The 15,057-nt window shown below is 39.2% G+C and overlaps 1 protein-coding gene and 1 pseudogene across 1 annotated transcript; both read right to left on the bottom strand.

Annotated features, from left to right (window-relative positions):
- Positions 1–120: 120 nt before the first annotated feature.
- LOC121797032 (AMSH-like ubiquitin thioesterase 3) lies at positions 121–2,447 on the bottom strand. Its single transcript, XM_042195768.1, has 8 exons — positions 2,357–2,447; positions 1,936–2,000; positions 1,758–1,833; positions 1,483–1,659; positions 1,312–1,412; positions 535–640; positions 400–444; positions 121–219 (listed from the first exon to the last, which is right to left on the bottom strand). Exons 1-8 carry the CDS (start codon positions 2,432–2,434, stop codon positions 121–123), a joined length of 747 nt encoding a protein of 248 aa, XP_042051702.1. The 5' UTR covers positions 2,435–2,447.
- A 1,335-nt stretch (positions 2,448–3,782) lies between these two features.
- LOC121796061 lies at positions 3,783–8,191 on the bottom strand (annotated as a pseudogene).
- Between the last annotated feature and the right edge of the window lie 6,866 nt (positions 8,192–15,057).

Raw genomic sequence — 15,057 nt, 5'->3', positions numbered from 1 at the left:
GGCATCACTTGGTGCTAGGACAGCGAGGTGGAGAAGTTGCCTAATAATTTCCCAACTGAAAATCATTGTCTCCGCCTTCCTTGGAGAGGACCAGATTTCCTCGCAAGCCATCTGCCATCATCAGAAGATAGGAACAGATTCTGAAGGTTGACTTTTCCGCATTTGAATCACCATCCATTTACGCTTGCCACTGGTTCTAGTTGCCCCACCTGATTCAGACTATAAAAGTAGTGATACAAGATTGAAATGTTATAAGCAACTAATTTGCAGTAGACACCGGTGCATGGTTGTAGTTCCCAAGTATATTTAACCAACAAAGCAAATAGAGGTTCCTTCCAACTTAAATGCATGCCAAACAAAGGGGGGGGGGGGGTAGGAAACATTAATTTGACCCCATACCTGAGAATTCTTTAGTGTCCACAACAATATTAGTGGATAATTAACCTGTGAACCAAGAGTAGGAATCAACAAATTTAGAATACATTAGTGGTTTTTGTTTATGGGAAATGTAAACACCAAGAAGCTATGGTTTACCTTAACCTCAGCCATTGGACCAAGCCATTGACCACGTAGACCAGTTGGTCCTAATAATGAATGCCTGGATAATGTCTCCTGCTTTGGAAGAGGTAAACCAAGAGACCTGAAAATGAGAAAATAATCATTACGTGTAACACACCCAAACATATTATTAAGCTGAAACACAGTATGAGGTCTCCGGAAGGTCAAGCAGACAGTAAATAACATTGGCATCACTGCATCCGCAGTTGAAAAGTAAGTATGTATCGAATATCAATCATCTAAAGCAAAACCAATTCTAATCAAGATATGTTTGGAATAGATGGCTGTTATCAAATGCATGAGCGAAATCTTATGGCTCTACCTGGGTTCATAAATTCGTAGTGATGGTTTCAAAATTCATCAACCCAGTTAGGATAATGACAAGTTATGATGGATGGGTCTCAGATGCCTTAAATAGCTACTTTAAATAACGGTGGTTTATACACCACATGAAGCCTCTCTATCCAAAATTCTGGCCTTATTATTCATACCCCACATAATTCAAGAAAAAATCAAAGTATCAATGACATATATTTAGTCATACAGATAGATACTGTAACGAGCAAAACATAACTGGACCATCAAGAAATACTAACTATATACTTAGCAAAGGAAGCTATTTTCCTAACATTCATTACGAAACAAATGAGGATACTTTAGATATATAAATAATCACAACCTTTTTCTATATTTTACATAAATAACAACTTGATGTAATAGATTTTAGGTATAGTATCATAGTAATGCACTCACATCTTCTGGAATTGAGACTCAACAGGTTTTGGCGAAGAAAATCTAGCATAATCATTATTCTGCATCAATGAAGATGAAGGCGCGGTAATCTGTTGTGACATCTGAGACAAAAGTAATAATAAGCAAGGAGGTTTTAAAAAATTTAACCAAACCTTCAATCTCAATAAATACCTGCTTGCTACTGTAGTTTAAGGAGGCTTTGTTATTTACTGAAGGCGTGTAGGAAACACTAGTCGGACCATCAAGCTGATGCATCTGACTATTAGTGCTAAATGTTTTCTGTTCATCTAACTGAAGACGCACTTTCGGCTTTAAAGCCTCCAGCTCATCTAGCACAGCAAGCAATTTCTGCAACACCATGACATGAACCAAATTTATCTAGTACCTTATCACTAAAACTTGATAAGCTAAACATACAAATTGTAAATTACAGATAAATCACTTACCTTCTTATAAAAAGATCTTTCTTTGGAACACAAAACTTGGTAATCTTTATGGTATGGTATAGTCTCTGACACCAAACTGTTTAAATTCAGGCACATCTCCAAAGCATCAGTCACTCATTATTAACTCAAAACATACAAAGGACAAGTCCAGATGTGTAAGCAATTAAAAACACTTTACCTTGAATATCTTAGCAGTATAACATACAAGTCGATCAAGTTTTTTTCCTCCCTATAGATATTTGCCTGCACAAATACATGACACATGATCTAAGAATCAATCATCTAATACAGCCTTTCACAGATTATGAACTGATAATGCACATTTTCTGAAGTCAATCAATGCCGCGGGCTGCCATTACACGAATTAGAAGCTTAAAAATCAGCTCACTGAAATTCAGCACCACCAAAAAAAAGTAATCTCATATCAACTAATTATAGCATAAAAACTTCATATGCACATAGTCCGAAAATATCAAAGCAAGAAAGTAGAAGCTCAAAATCAACTGAATTTCGACTCTAACAACGAAAATTCTTCACACGCATTGAGTTATTGAAATTAATCAAAAGCAGAATAAACAATCCCGGTTACGAGTTCCGACCTGTTTGAGGATATTATCGGCGATACGGTAGTAATTGCGGAGAGAGATCCGATTGTCGACGTCGACCTTCCGCGTCATAGCGCTGAAATTGATCGGGAAGTGGAGTATGACGGCCGCCTCATTTTTTCCGGTGAGATTCTCGCGGCAGGAATTCGATTCTCCGGCGAGAAAAAAAGGGGCGTGGGATTAAATTAAAAATGATAAAAGTGAGTCGTTTTGATTATAAGTGGTTAAATAAATCGGTGATCTTCATGTCGACATTCTGTCAATCTTAGATTTGACTCTTAATCAAATTTTTTCTTTGTGTCTTATTCATTAAGTATTAGCTAATTTTTTATAAGTGATTTGTTACTATGAATTATATTTATCTCAATCTTTAATTCTTTATATTTCTTTGTATAGTATTCACTTTTGTATACAATTGATTGGAGTATATTTTATCCAAAGAGATTAAAAAAAAAAAATACTAGTACTACTATAAAATTATCACACTCTCCCTTGTTTTAATATTATCAATTGCTCGATTATAAATTTTTATGATACGTGAGTACAATATATCCGAATTTCATGACGTCAAACTAAATGAGATACGGTAAATACGAAATACTTTAATGTTTAACATACTTAATAGTAAATCAAATGAACGTACCCTAAAAGTTTTAAATATTGTACACAAAGTATTCTTATTGTCGTCTTTATTATTTTCTTAGATTGTCATAATCTTTGAGCATCACTCTCTTTGACATACCTTACGTGAGTTTTTTACGTGAACATCATTCTCATTTGACATACGTTTAGTGTTGTTTGTTTCAATTTATATATTAGTTTGATTCTAATACATTAAAAATGTTATTAGAATTTTTAATTTCACAAAATTTTTAAAAATAAAGCTCAATTTGATCATTATAATTTTTAAAAAATTAATAATATATAATTATTAATAAAAAACAACCAAGCTTATAATTTAAAAATATTACTCGATTTACTCTATAATTTTAAAAATCTTAATAAAACAACAATCAATCTTTGATTTTTATGAATTTTATGAAATTGAAAATCTCAATAACATTTTTTAATGTATTAGAATCAAACTAAATATATAAATCGAAACGAACAACGCTACACCTGTGTCAAACGAGAGTGGTGCTCACATAAGCTACGTAGCATATCATTCCTCTAGCCTTTAGTATTTTTCACGATTTAGGGTTAAAATATAAATGTATTTAACATCTAATCGGATTCTATTATCTAGAAATCGAACCAAATAAACTTGGATTCCTATAAATAAAAATTGAAGTTCAAAATTCAATTCGATTTTGCACGCCCCTTTAATATTCCTTCCTTTTTCACTTGCAAAAATCAGAGGCAGATGCTAATTTCGAAAGCTATTGAAAGATCAATTTATTGAGAACAATAGGATCATATATTAGAGATTGTAACCCACGTAAATTCATATTAATCCCAACACACTGATCATAATATCATCATATGATAAATAAAATGCATATAATGATAAATAAAATGCATACATAAATATTTCATCTAATGAAAAAAAAATAATTTTCTCAATCACAGCATCAAAGCCATCATCACCATCGCCACAAATGCATAAACAACCTTCAATGCCTTCTTCTTCTTGCCACCACCACTCCTTTGAATATGCTCAAGCACATCAAAATTACCTAAAACACAACACACAAAGTTCAAGAAAATACTTCACACAATCCCAAAACAAATAAAATATGTCACGCACCTCGCTTAGGTCCATAGCATCCGGACTCGATGGTGTCGCGCACGTCATCCAGTGTCGCGCTGTTAAGGAACACGAACCCTTTCAGGATCCCGTCCATGCACCCCAGCACGTGCTTCGTCTCCTCTATGCATGGCCCCTTGCAGTACTCGTCTGTGTCATCTTCTGGCACATGCAGCTCCCCGTTCTCGGTGAGCCTGTGGGCTTCCTCGCAGCTGCTGTAGATCTGCACACACGGCCCGTTTCAAGATATTGTCTATTTTTTGGTTATACAGTTTCTAGCTATGATCACTTACATAGTTAGCCTTGAGGCACCCAAGGGCTTTATCGAAGATACGGGAAGGACCGGTGCCTATGATTCCAGCTTGAGGGAAAAACCCTATCTCTCCATCGTGTTCTGCTTTGGGCAGATACTGGTCCGCGACCACACCCGCAGCACCTAGATGGGGATAATCATACGCCGTTCCTGTTAGAAATGTCATAGAAAGAAACAAACAAACAAAAAAAGAAAACTCAGCATTTATACAAGAGTTCTTGAACAATAATGGCAGCTCAAATAAGCTTATACAGTTATACCAAATTTACTACTGCATACAAAGATGTAAAGCAGAAGTGGAACAAGAGGGCAACGATGAGCAGATGCTGAGAATCTCATCTGAAAAACGCACTTGAAAACACTGAATGGAAGAGCCATTTCGCAGTATATATAGCTATGAATCAGACAAACTGCTTCGCTTTCTAGTTGCCACAACTACCCGAAAAAACATATTCGTATCCAACTAGATATAGAGTGGTATGATTTTCAAGTAATTAATGATCATTAGCAGAACTATAGAAAACAAATCAAGAAAAAAAGTGTAAGTATAGGTAATCTGCTGAAATTATGGTCATACCTTTATAAGAGGATGGTTGGGCAGTTGACACCTACTTTGACATACTTTTTTATTGAAGGTCAAGAAATCAAACCTGCACGAGAAGCTTGTAGTACAAGTAATGATCTAATTTCGAGTGGCAATTATACACTCCAACACTTCCACACATTCAGAAATATGACGGTTCCAGAAACCAGTAGTATTCACACATTTTTGGTAAAACCGTGAAGTTTCAAAATATTGATATGACAAAGCCAACAGCTTCTCGACCAACTGCAACATCTCCAATCTAGAAACGAGCTAGAGCTTCAAGCAGAATCCTTCATGAATTCTGTTTTCATTAATCGATCGCAAGAGATTCCCTGCAGGCATAAATGTCCTGATCACAAATGGAGAGAGAATCAGTAAGCTTTACACATTCATTCAGCAAAGCAGTATTCTATCGTACGCAGCGAATGCCAAAATATCTGTTGCTAGTCATACACATCTAGTCATACGCACAGTTCTAGAATCGAAACAGACAAGTACTTACAGCAGGTATCCGTATAACGAAAGCAAGACATGACAGTTAGAAAAAGTAAATGCTCCACAAATAACAAGCGCTATTTATTAACATCGTCTCATCCGAATTTCTTGACATTTCACTGAACAAAAATAGTACACAACTCTTTACAAATAACTAAAACAATGATATGATTAAGGTTTCTTGACAATGCTTGATTGTGAATAACTACCAGTTTACTGATCTATCGACTTCAAGTAGCCCAATTCAACCTCATCTGCATTAATCTCATAGATGTGAAAAAAAAATTAATAACTAACCAGAGAGGCATTTTGAACTGGCATCAAGCCCTTCTATTTCGACTTCAACCATGCAACTCAGGCTATCCACAGACATATTACACGTACAAGACAAACTGTGGTGTCTATACCAGCACTTGACGGAGCAATGAAAATTTGTTCATCTCTTTGATGAAATAATCAACCAACCAAAACTTCAGATCCGGAAGGCACAGGTTTCAGAGTCAGTCCCTTCTCTTTATATTTCGACCATACGTCCATGGCTTCCTGAGACCTCCCTGACTTGACCAGGGCATCAATAAACGAGTTGCACGTATAAGCATCAGGCTTACATCCATTCATCTCCATCGAAGTTAGTAGACCCTTCGCCTCATGAAACCTCTCACACTCGCACAGTACATTGATAAATGCAATGTATGTAAAATTATCAGGCGCAAGCCCAGTGTCAGCATGCTTTTCAGAAGCCTGTGGGCCTTATCGATCTTACGGTCTCTACAATACTTCTTTATTAGAGCATTAAATGTATACATATCAGGTTGGATTCCATCAATTTGCATCTTTCTCAGCAATCTCATAGCTTTGGAAACATTCCCGGATAAGCACAACGAACGAATTAGACTATTATATGTGACAGCATTGGGAGTGACTCCCCACTCCAACATCTCTTCGAAACAATCAAAAGCATCAACAGTCCGATTAACCTGGAAGAGGCCATCGATCATAGAACTGAAAGTGAACACGTCTGGTCTAAAACCATGACTGAAGAGCATCAGTAGCATTTCTCGTGCCTTATCTACATCCCTCGACTTGTAATACCCTGTAATAATGGTATTAAAAGTAGCCACATTAGGGAAAACACCTTTTTTCGTCATCATCCCGAAAGTTTCTAATGCTCTATTCATCATTTCAGCTTTGCAAAAGCAGTCAATCACCATATTATACGAGAACACGCTGTTGACAAGTCCTTCCTCGAGTATCCATCTTATATATTGATTGCCCTTCTCTTCTCTCATTGACCTGTACAATGCTTCAACAAGTGCTAAACCAGTGCTTAAATCAACCTTCACACTTCTTTTAATGAAATGCTCAAATATCTGGCATGTTTCCTCAACGTCTAATCCTTTAATCAAACAAGTCATGGCAATGTTAGCTATTGAGCTGTTAGGAAAATAACCTCGTGCCTCAACTTTCCTTAAAAAGTCAGCTGCCTGTTTTGCTAAAGAATGATCACAGAGGTGACATATCACACTATCAAAAACCACTTTAGGCAGATCGAGCTCACTATCCACCCATCTTGACAACAACCTAAACGCTTCGACTGGGGCAACAGAACTAAAAACACCATTGATCAGTGACCTATATGTTGCTTCATTGGGATAACTTTCTTATCTTCATTGTCTCAAGAAGCCTAAAGGCCTCATCTATGCTTCTAGCCTTGATATATCCATCCATCAGGATGGTATACGTGAACACATTAGGCGAATATCCCAAAGCCTCCATCTGTTTCACCAGCCGAAGGGCCTCCCCCACCACTCCCGCCTTACAGACCCCATGAATGAGGATGTTATACGTATATCTATCTGGGACACAACCATCCACCTCCATCTGTTGAAACTTGAGATATGCCAAATCGAGCGAATTGGACTTCACAAGCCCATCAATCACGGCATTATACAACCTCGTGTTGGGAGTAACCCCTAAGTAAGAAACCTGCTCAAAAACCTCAGAGCAGTACTTTGCCAACCCCAATCTTCCCCAACTACCAATTAACGCGCAAAGCAACTCCTCACTCACTTGACAACCTGAGTTTCGGATGTCATGTATCAAATCAGCAGACAAGAGAACTGGACCTTTCCTATAAAGGGCATTGCCTAAAGCACTACGAATCATTTGATTCTTAGCAAGAGAAGCACTAAACTTAGAAATCCAAACATATAAAACCGCAACGCGCATAAAACATTTTCTTGATTCTGCAACACGCTAACCACCACTGTTGCATTCAAATTACCTCTGTTAGCATCAAAATCATGATTTAGCAGCAAAAACCAGTCTTTTCTGGACAGAATTTCAGCCAAGTAGCCGTGATCAATAACTCTAGAGTTCAACCTTTGGTCACGATCTGAAATGTGAGATTTGGGAGGTGAAATTGAAGCAGAACTAGAATCTTTGAATTCAAGCTTACCCGCTGCAGAAACTACGCGATTTTGGACGATATTTTTGTGGGATTTCAGTGTTGTGGGTGACGGATTTCTGGGCTTAATCGGGATTTGAATTTTTGCAGCAACATATTGGATTTGAGGTGCAGCCCAAGAAGCCAAAGATGAAAGCTTTCTCATAGGAAAATTGGGCACAGGAAGAATTTGTGTTTTAGATTGAAGAAGTGATTTTATTATTAAATTGAACCGAATTTTGGTTTAGGGTTTATAGGGTAATAATAAAGAATTTCTCCTTAAACTAAAGTTTTTATATTAGCACTCTCTCTATTGCTCATTACTATGTGTTTCACTTCTATTTGGTGAGTATAGAGTATAGAATTAAAAAAAATGACTGAATATAGAGTATGAACACTTCCAAATAAAAATGTGAAACATTCACTTCATATATAGAAAAATTAGAGATTATTATTATAAATTTAGACATGACAGTCATATCCACAGTTTTGTGCTCGCTAAACTAAATTAAGATATAAAGAAGTGACACTTGCGTCTCTTTTTTCATGGGTAAATGAATTTAAATTTAAAGATCGCACCACAGGTGAGACATTTGCGTTTCTATATTGCATAGATATGAACGGTGTTATGTGATGATCGATATTGATGAACAAGAATTGTGTGTGAATAATCTCAAGAACACGATTCAAAGGAAGAAAACTTTATTCGGAATCGAGAGTGAAGATACAAAGTGTGTTACAGTTTGAATAATCTGTTTTGCCTCCATTTAACTAACATCTAAATCTAACAAGCAAAACAGATCAACGGCTGACATTTAAGCTAACTAGCTAATCTTCATCCGACGGCTCAGAATCACTCATGCCTTAGTTCAATAGCAACAGTCAGCAATGAGCTCGATTAAGCTCAATACTTCCAGCTACAATCAATCATAATCCAACAGTCTCCACCTTGATTGAATGAAGCTCAATCTGCTGTCAATCTACAGATACTTACCAAATCCTTGCATTTCTCAAACTTATCTTTGTTCAATGCCTTAGTCAGCATATCAGCTGGATTATCATCTGTGTGCACCTTGAAAATCTTCACTTCACCTCTTTCTATCCCCTCTCTGATGAAGTGCAAACGAACGTCAATGTGTTTGCTTCTTTCATGATAAACCTTATGTTTAGCCAAACACAATGCACTATTATTATCACAGCCTATTGAGATTGCTTCCTGTTTGTAGCCAAAGTCAGCAGCTATACCCTTCAGCCAATAGTTCTCCTTCACTGCTGCAGTCAGGGCCATGAACTCACCCTCCGTGGTTGACAATGCCACTACACTTTGAAGGCTTGATTTCCAACTTATGGCTGCTCCAAACATAGTAAATACATAGCCGGATTGGGATCTTCTGTTATCAATATTCCCTGCGAAGTCAGAATCACAGAAGCCAACAATCACATCCTCCTTGTACTCACCATCACCTCTGAACATTATACCAAAATCACCTGCCCCTTTCAGATACCTCAACAACCACTTAAGTGCCCTCCAATGCTCCTTTCCATGGTTGGCCATGTACCTGCTAATCACACTGATGGAATGAGCTACATCCGGCCTTGTTGAGATCATAGCATACATTATGCTCCCAACTATGTTGGCAAATGGAATCTTCTGCATTTCCATAGCCTCAGTTTCTGATTTTGGTCTCTGCTCCACAGACAATTTGAACTGCTGAGCCAGAGGAGTTGCAGCCTCTTTAGCATTTTCCATTCTGAATTTCCTCAATATCCTAGATATATAGTCATACTGAGTCAACCAGATCAGTTTCTTCTGCCTATCCCTCACAATGTTCATTCCCAAAATTCTCTTGGCTGAACCCAAGTCTTTCATATCAAAGGCTGCTGTAAGATCATCCTTTACCAGTTGTAGTTCTTTCTTGCAAGCTCCAGCCAACAACATATCATCTACATATAGTAGAAGATAAGCAACAGGTATCCCATTCTTCCTCTTGATGTACACACATTCATCATATAAGGATTTAACAAAACCACAGCTGATCATGTGAGTATCAAACCTCTTATGCCATTGTCGACTTGTTTGCTTCAACCCATAAAGACTTTTCTTGAGCAAACAAACCTTCCATTCATCTCCAGGATTGATAAAACCCTCAGGCTGAGACATGTAGATTGTTTCTTCCAACTCACCAGGAAAGAAAGCGGTTTTCACATCAAGCTGCTCCATTTCCCAATCTTTCTGAGCAACCACAGCCAGCAATATACAGATAGAAGTATGCTTAACAACTGGAGAGAAGACCTCATTGAAGTCCACACCTTGTTCCTGTGTGAATCCTCTTGCAACTAGTCGGGCCTTGAATCTGATATGGTCTCTTTGAGCTGCTGATTCAATCTTCTTCTTGTAAATCCACTTACAACTCACAACCTTCCTTCCTTCCACCCTTTCAACTAGTATCCAAGTCTCATTTTTAAGCAGAGACTCTATCTCCTCCACCATAGCAAGCATCCATTTATCTGACTCACTTGAATTGATTGCCTCTATGTAGGAAGCTGGTTCATTGTACTCCACCTCCTCAGCAACACAGAGAGCATAAAAGAGCATTTCTGAGTCAGAAAAACGTACATGAGCCTTGACATTTCTTCTCCTCACTCTATCCCTTGCTAGTTGATAATTCTCAAGCGATTCTTGATTAGTGTCTTGATGCTGATCAGAGTCTATATCAGCTCCACCAGAATCTTGATTCTCACTTCCATCTTCAATCCCAGATGATGAGATCACTGGCTCCACCTCAAATTCAGTAGCTGATAAGACTAATTTCATGCATCGGTCTAGGGGTTCATTTCATGAAATTACTGGGTCTAACACATTGAATTAAGTCAGGTATGTGAAGTTTTTCGCCAGATCCAGGAAAAGAAGAGGACTCTTGCATGGTCCTAGGAAACTGGCGAAAGGGTGAACAATTGGAAGAAAATTGTTAGACGGAGGAAGCCTCGGAGTTGAAGGGTAGAATAGGGATTTCTACGAAAACTCTAGAAGGCTATGTCCGCATCTATAAAAGGGAGAAGCATGCAGGCTGGAGGGACCTTCTCGGGTGGAGGCCTCACTAACAGCCCCTTGCTCGATTCACCTTTCCTCACACTTGACTCCAAATTCGCGAGAGATTCCAGTTAGCACTTGGCTGAGGTTCACGTTTTAGCTTTCCGAGAGTGGTTCGAGGGTTGTAACACCGTCCTAGTTCAAGGGTGAAGAAACAATTTACATTTCCGTTGCTATTTACACTGATTCCGCCGAGCTTCGCTGTTCGAAGCTCGGTTTTCTTTTGTTAACCAATATTTCCTGTTTTATTCCAGATTTTACTTTCGCTTATGTCTATTGTGTTCATTTCTGGTTTGCTGGTTGAGTGCGCTTGATTTCAAGTTGGATTGTCGGAGTTGTTTATTTTTTTTGCAGTTGGTTTCTGATTATTTGCTGATATTTTTCATTTGGATCTGAAGAATGGTTCTGTTTTTGGATGAATCGGAGGTTGGGTTTTGCTGGAGTTTGTGATTTGCTTGCAGATTGTTCTTGATTGATTGAATTTGGCGGTGATCGGAGCAGATCTGTTAGAATCGGAGTTATGGAGTTGATTTAGTTGATTGTTGAGTTTGGATTGCTTGGATCCGGAGTGGATTAAGCGTCCGACGTGATTCTGAGCAGGAGTGTTTAAATTTCATGCCTAGCTTACGTGTTTTCATTTCATTCCGCCTAGTTTACGTAGATCTGGTTTATTTCCGATTCGTAGCAAGTTTCCGGCATCTCAATTTCTATATTCTGTTCGAATCTGGGAGTATGCTCTGTTTTCTGCATTTGCGTTTCTGAATCTGTTAGGAACTTTGCATGCGAAGCTAGCTGGAGCTGATCTGTTATCTGCAGCTTTTTACCGTACTTGCTATATTTGGAATCATGTTCCCCGCTGTTTTATTCTTTCTGCCTAGTCTCAATCAGTTAGTTATTTACTCAGTCAAGGAAGTGATTGTGTCTTTCGGATTTGATGTCTGATTCCAGTAAGTTTTCTGTGTCCTAGGTCTAGCGTTTACATTTCTTGCCTAGATCTAGTGGTAGTTAAAATCTCAACCCCTTTGCGTGGCAGCAGCCATTTGTTTCCATAGTCTCTTAGCACTACCCTGCGAATCCATCTCTGTGGGATCGACCCCACTTCCCTATACTAATTCATAGTATTCGGGTTGAGGGATTTATTTTTTGAAGGGGAGTCGAGTGTGTCCAACGACAAAAACACTGTAGTTCTCTTGAGTTCCTGGACCCAGTGATCCAGTGGATTTAAGGAGCGTTGTGTCTGGACCGAGCCTTGCATTAATTCTCATATGTGCACACTTGCTTACTCCTGAGTCTAGTCATTCGACATTAGAGTCGAGAGGCAGGCCCAACTCACTTCAGTAGCCAAGCTCCTCTGATCAGTTACTGCCTTGTTTTTCAAAAATGGCATTTCAGTTTCCCAGAACACTACATCTCTGCTGTTATCACTTTTGCATTCCCTGGCTCTATGCACCATAGCCTATATCTCTTTACTCCACTTTGGTAGCCAAGCATTATGCACCTCAGTGCCCTGGCCTCCAACTTTCCAAGTCTGACATGAGCATAGGCCTTGCAGCCAAACACTCTCAATCTGGAGTAGTCACCCAATGCACCATACCATCTGTAATCAGGGACATCACCATTTATGCTTGAAGCTGGACACATATTCAACAACTTCACAGCTGTATTAGCAGCCTCAGCCCAGAATTTCCTTTCCAAGCCAGCAGATAACAACAAGCATCTCACCCTCTCTACAATAGTCCTATTTTCCCTCTCAACAACACCATTTTGTTGAGGGTTCATAGGGACTGTTCTATGCCGTTTGATGCCTTTATTTTTGCAATAATCGTCAAACTCCAGAGACAAATACTCCAGACCATTGTCTGTTCTGAGACACTTCAATACATCTCTCTTTTCAAGCTCCACCTCAGAACACCAATTGGAGAAAGTCTTGAAGGCCTCTGACTTCTCTTTGAGTATATAAATCCAAATCTTCCTTGAAAAGTCATCAATTATTGTCATATAGTACTTGCCACCTCCTATGGAATTAACTTGAGCAGGCCCCCATAGGTCACTATGTGCATAGTCCAATGGTTGGGTGGATAGATGCTTCCCCTTAGGAAAGGACAGTTTCTTTGACTTCCCTAGCACACATTCTTCACATTTTATATGTTGCTTCTCGAGCTGTGTCTGCACAGCTCCCTTTCTCACAAGTTCTTTCAGGCTGCCTTCTGCCGGGTGGCCCAATCTCATGTGCCAGAGCTTCACATCTGATGTCACCGAGTTTACTTGAGCCATTGGGGCTTGCACCTTTGCAAGCAAGTAGTATAAGCTGCCCCTTCTCTGAGCCTGCATCACCTGCTTTCCCTCTTTACATACTACCATTTTTCCATCTGCTGAAGAAAATACACACCCTTTTCTCTCAAGGAGTCCAAGGGAAATCAAGTTCCTCTTTACCTGAGGAATATATCTGACATCGGTGAGTGTTAGGACAGAGCCATCACTCATCTTCAGTTTCACAGAACCAATTCCCTCAACTTGACAAACCTGGTTATTTCCCAAGATCACTGATCCAGTGCTCTCAGCCAGATCTTGGAACCAATTCAAGTTAGAACTCATGTGAAAACTGCAGCCCGAATCCATAATCCAAGATCCACCAACCCCACTCTCCACAACATTCAGAATCTGGCCTTCACCCTCATCCATGCTATCAGCAGCATTCACCAACTTATCTCCAGACTCTGCCTGCTTTTTCTTCCAGGCAAAACAGTCTCTTTTAAGATGGCCGGGTTTCTTGCACCAATGGCAAGATCTACTCTCCTTCTGGCCATTCTGGATGTTCTTGGGAGCATCATTGCCCTTCTTAAAAGGCTTCTTGAATTTATGCTTTTTCACATTGAGGCTCTCTGCCATAGATGAGCTGGCCTCTGTCACCATTCCTTCTTTGTGTAGTTCCTTAGCCCTCACAGCGGTTTGAACCTCTACAAAGGTAATTGCCTTATCTCTCCCATACAGTATAGCGTCACGCAACTGATCAAAAGACTTAGGCAAAGCATTTAACAACAGAATGGCTTTATCTTCATCTCCTATAGCCACATCAATATTTTCCAGATCATCAATCGATTTATTAAACTCTTCTAGCTGTTCTATCACCCCCTTACTTTCCAAGAACTTATAGGAGTATAACCTACGTTTCATATACAACCGATTGGCCAGCTATTTCGTAAGATAAAGATCCTCTAACCTGGATAAAATGCCTGCAGCCGTTGTCTCCTTTGCCACCTCCCGTAACACTTTATCGGCGAGGCACAATACAATGGTGCTGTGAGCCTTGGCTTCGATTTCGGCCTGCTTCAGTAGTGCCTTCTCATCGAGGACCCCCTTCTCCTTTGGATCTTTCGGCTTTGAATCCAACGCAGACGCTAGGCCTTGCTGCGTTAGCATCGCTCGCATCTTCATTCTCCACAGCCCGAAATCATTGGTGCCAATGAATTTCTCAGCTTCAAGACGAGCTGCCATCTTCAAGATATGCGATTGAAATCGTCGGTGAATCTCAGCTTGGAATTTGGGGAAAACAGCAATTGGTTCCCACAGACGGCGCCAATTGTGATGATCGATATTGATGAACAAGAATTGTGTGTGAATAATCTCAAGAACACGATTCAAAGGAAGAAAACTTTATTCGGAATCGAGAGTGAAGATACAAAGTGTGTTACAGTTTGAATAATCTGTTTTGCCTCCATTTAACTAACATCTAAATCTAACAAGCAAAACAGATCAACGGCTGACGTTTAAGCTAACTAACTAATCTTCATCCGACGGCTCAGAATCACTCATGCCTTAGTTCAATAGCAACAGTCAACAATGAGCTCGATTAAGCTCAATACTTCCAGCTACAATCAATCATAATCCAACATGTTATATACAATCAACCTAGATTGGACCTGCAGACCCGACACTTGCGTATTCCTCTATCTGTTAAAGGTTAGTTTTTCGTTTGTGCATTGCTAACTGTTGTTAGCATGCTAACCCAACTCTCTG

The sequence above is a fragment of the Salvia splendens genome, chromosome 3, assembly GCF_004379255.2.
Source record: "Salvia splendens isolate huo1 chromosome 3, SspV2, whole genome shotgun sequence".
Lineage (NCBI taxonomy): Eukaryota > Viridiplantae > Streptophyta > Magnoliopsida > Lamiales > Lamiaceae > Salvia > Salvia splendens.
Note: the sequence above shows the minus strand (reverse complement) of the source record. Positions and strands in the feature narration are given on the sequence as shown.

Excerpts from the sequence above, each read along its gene's own strand:
- LOC121797032 (XM_042195768.1), bottom strand. The coding sequence starts at position 2,434 with ATGACGCGGAAGGTCGACGTCGACAATCGGATCTCTCTCCGCAATTAC. Across the intron at positions 1,413-1,482 it reads TAAACTACAGTAGCAAGCAG|ATGTCACAACAGATTACCGC; the intron begins GTATTTATTGAG and ends CTTTTGTCTCAG. Across the intron at positions 641-1,311 it reads GAGTCTCAATTCCAGAAGAT|GTCTCTTGGTTTACCTCTTC; the intron begins GTGAGTGCATTA and ends TCTCATTTTCAG.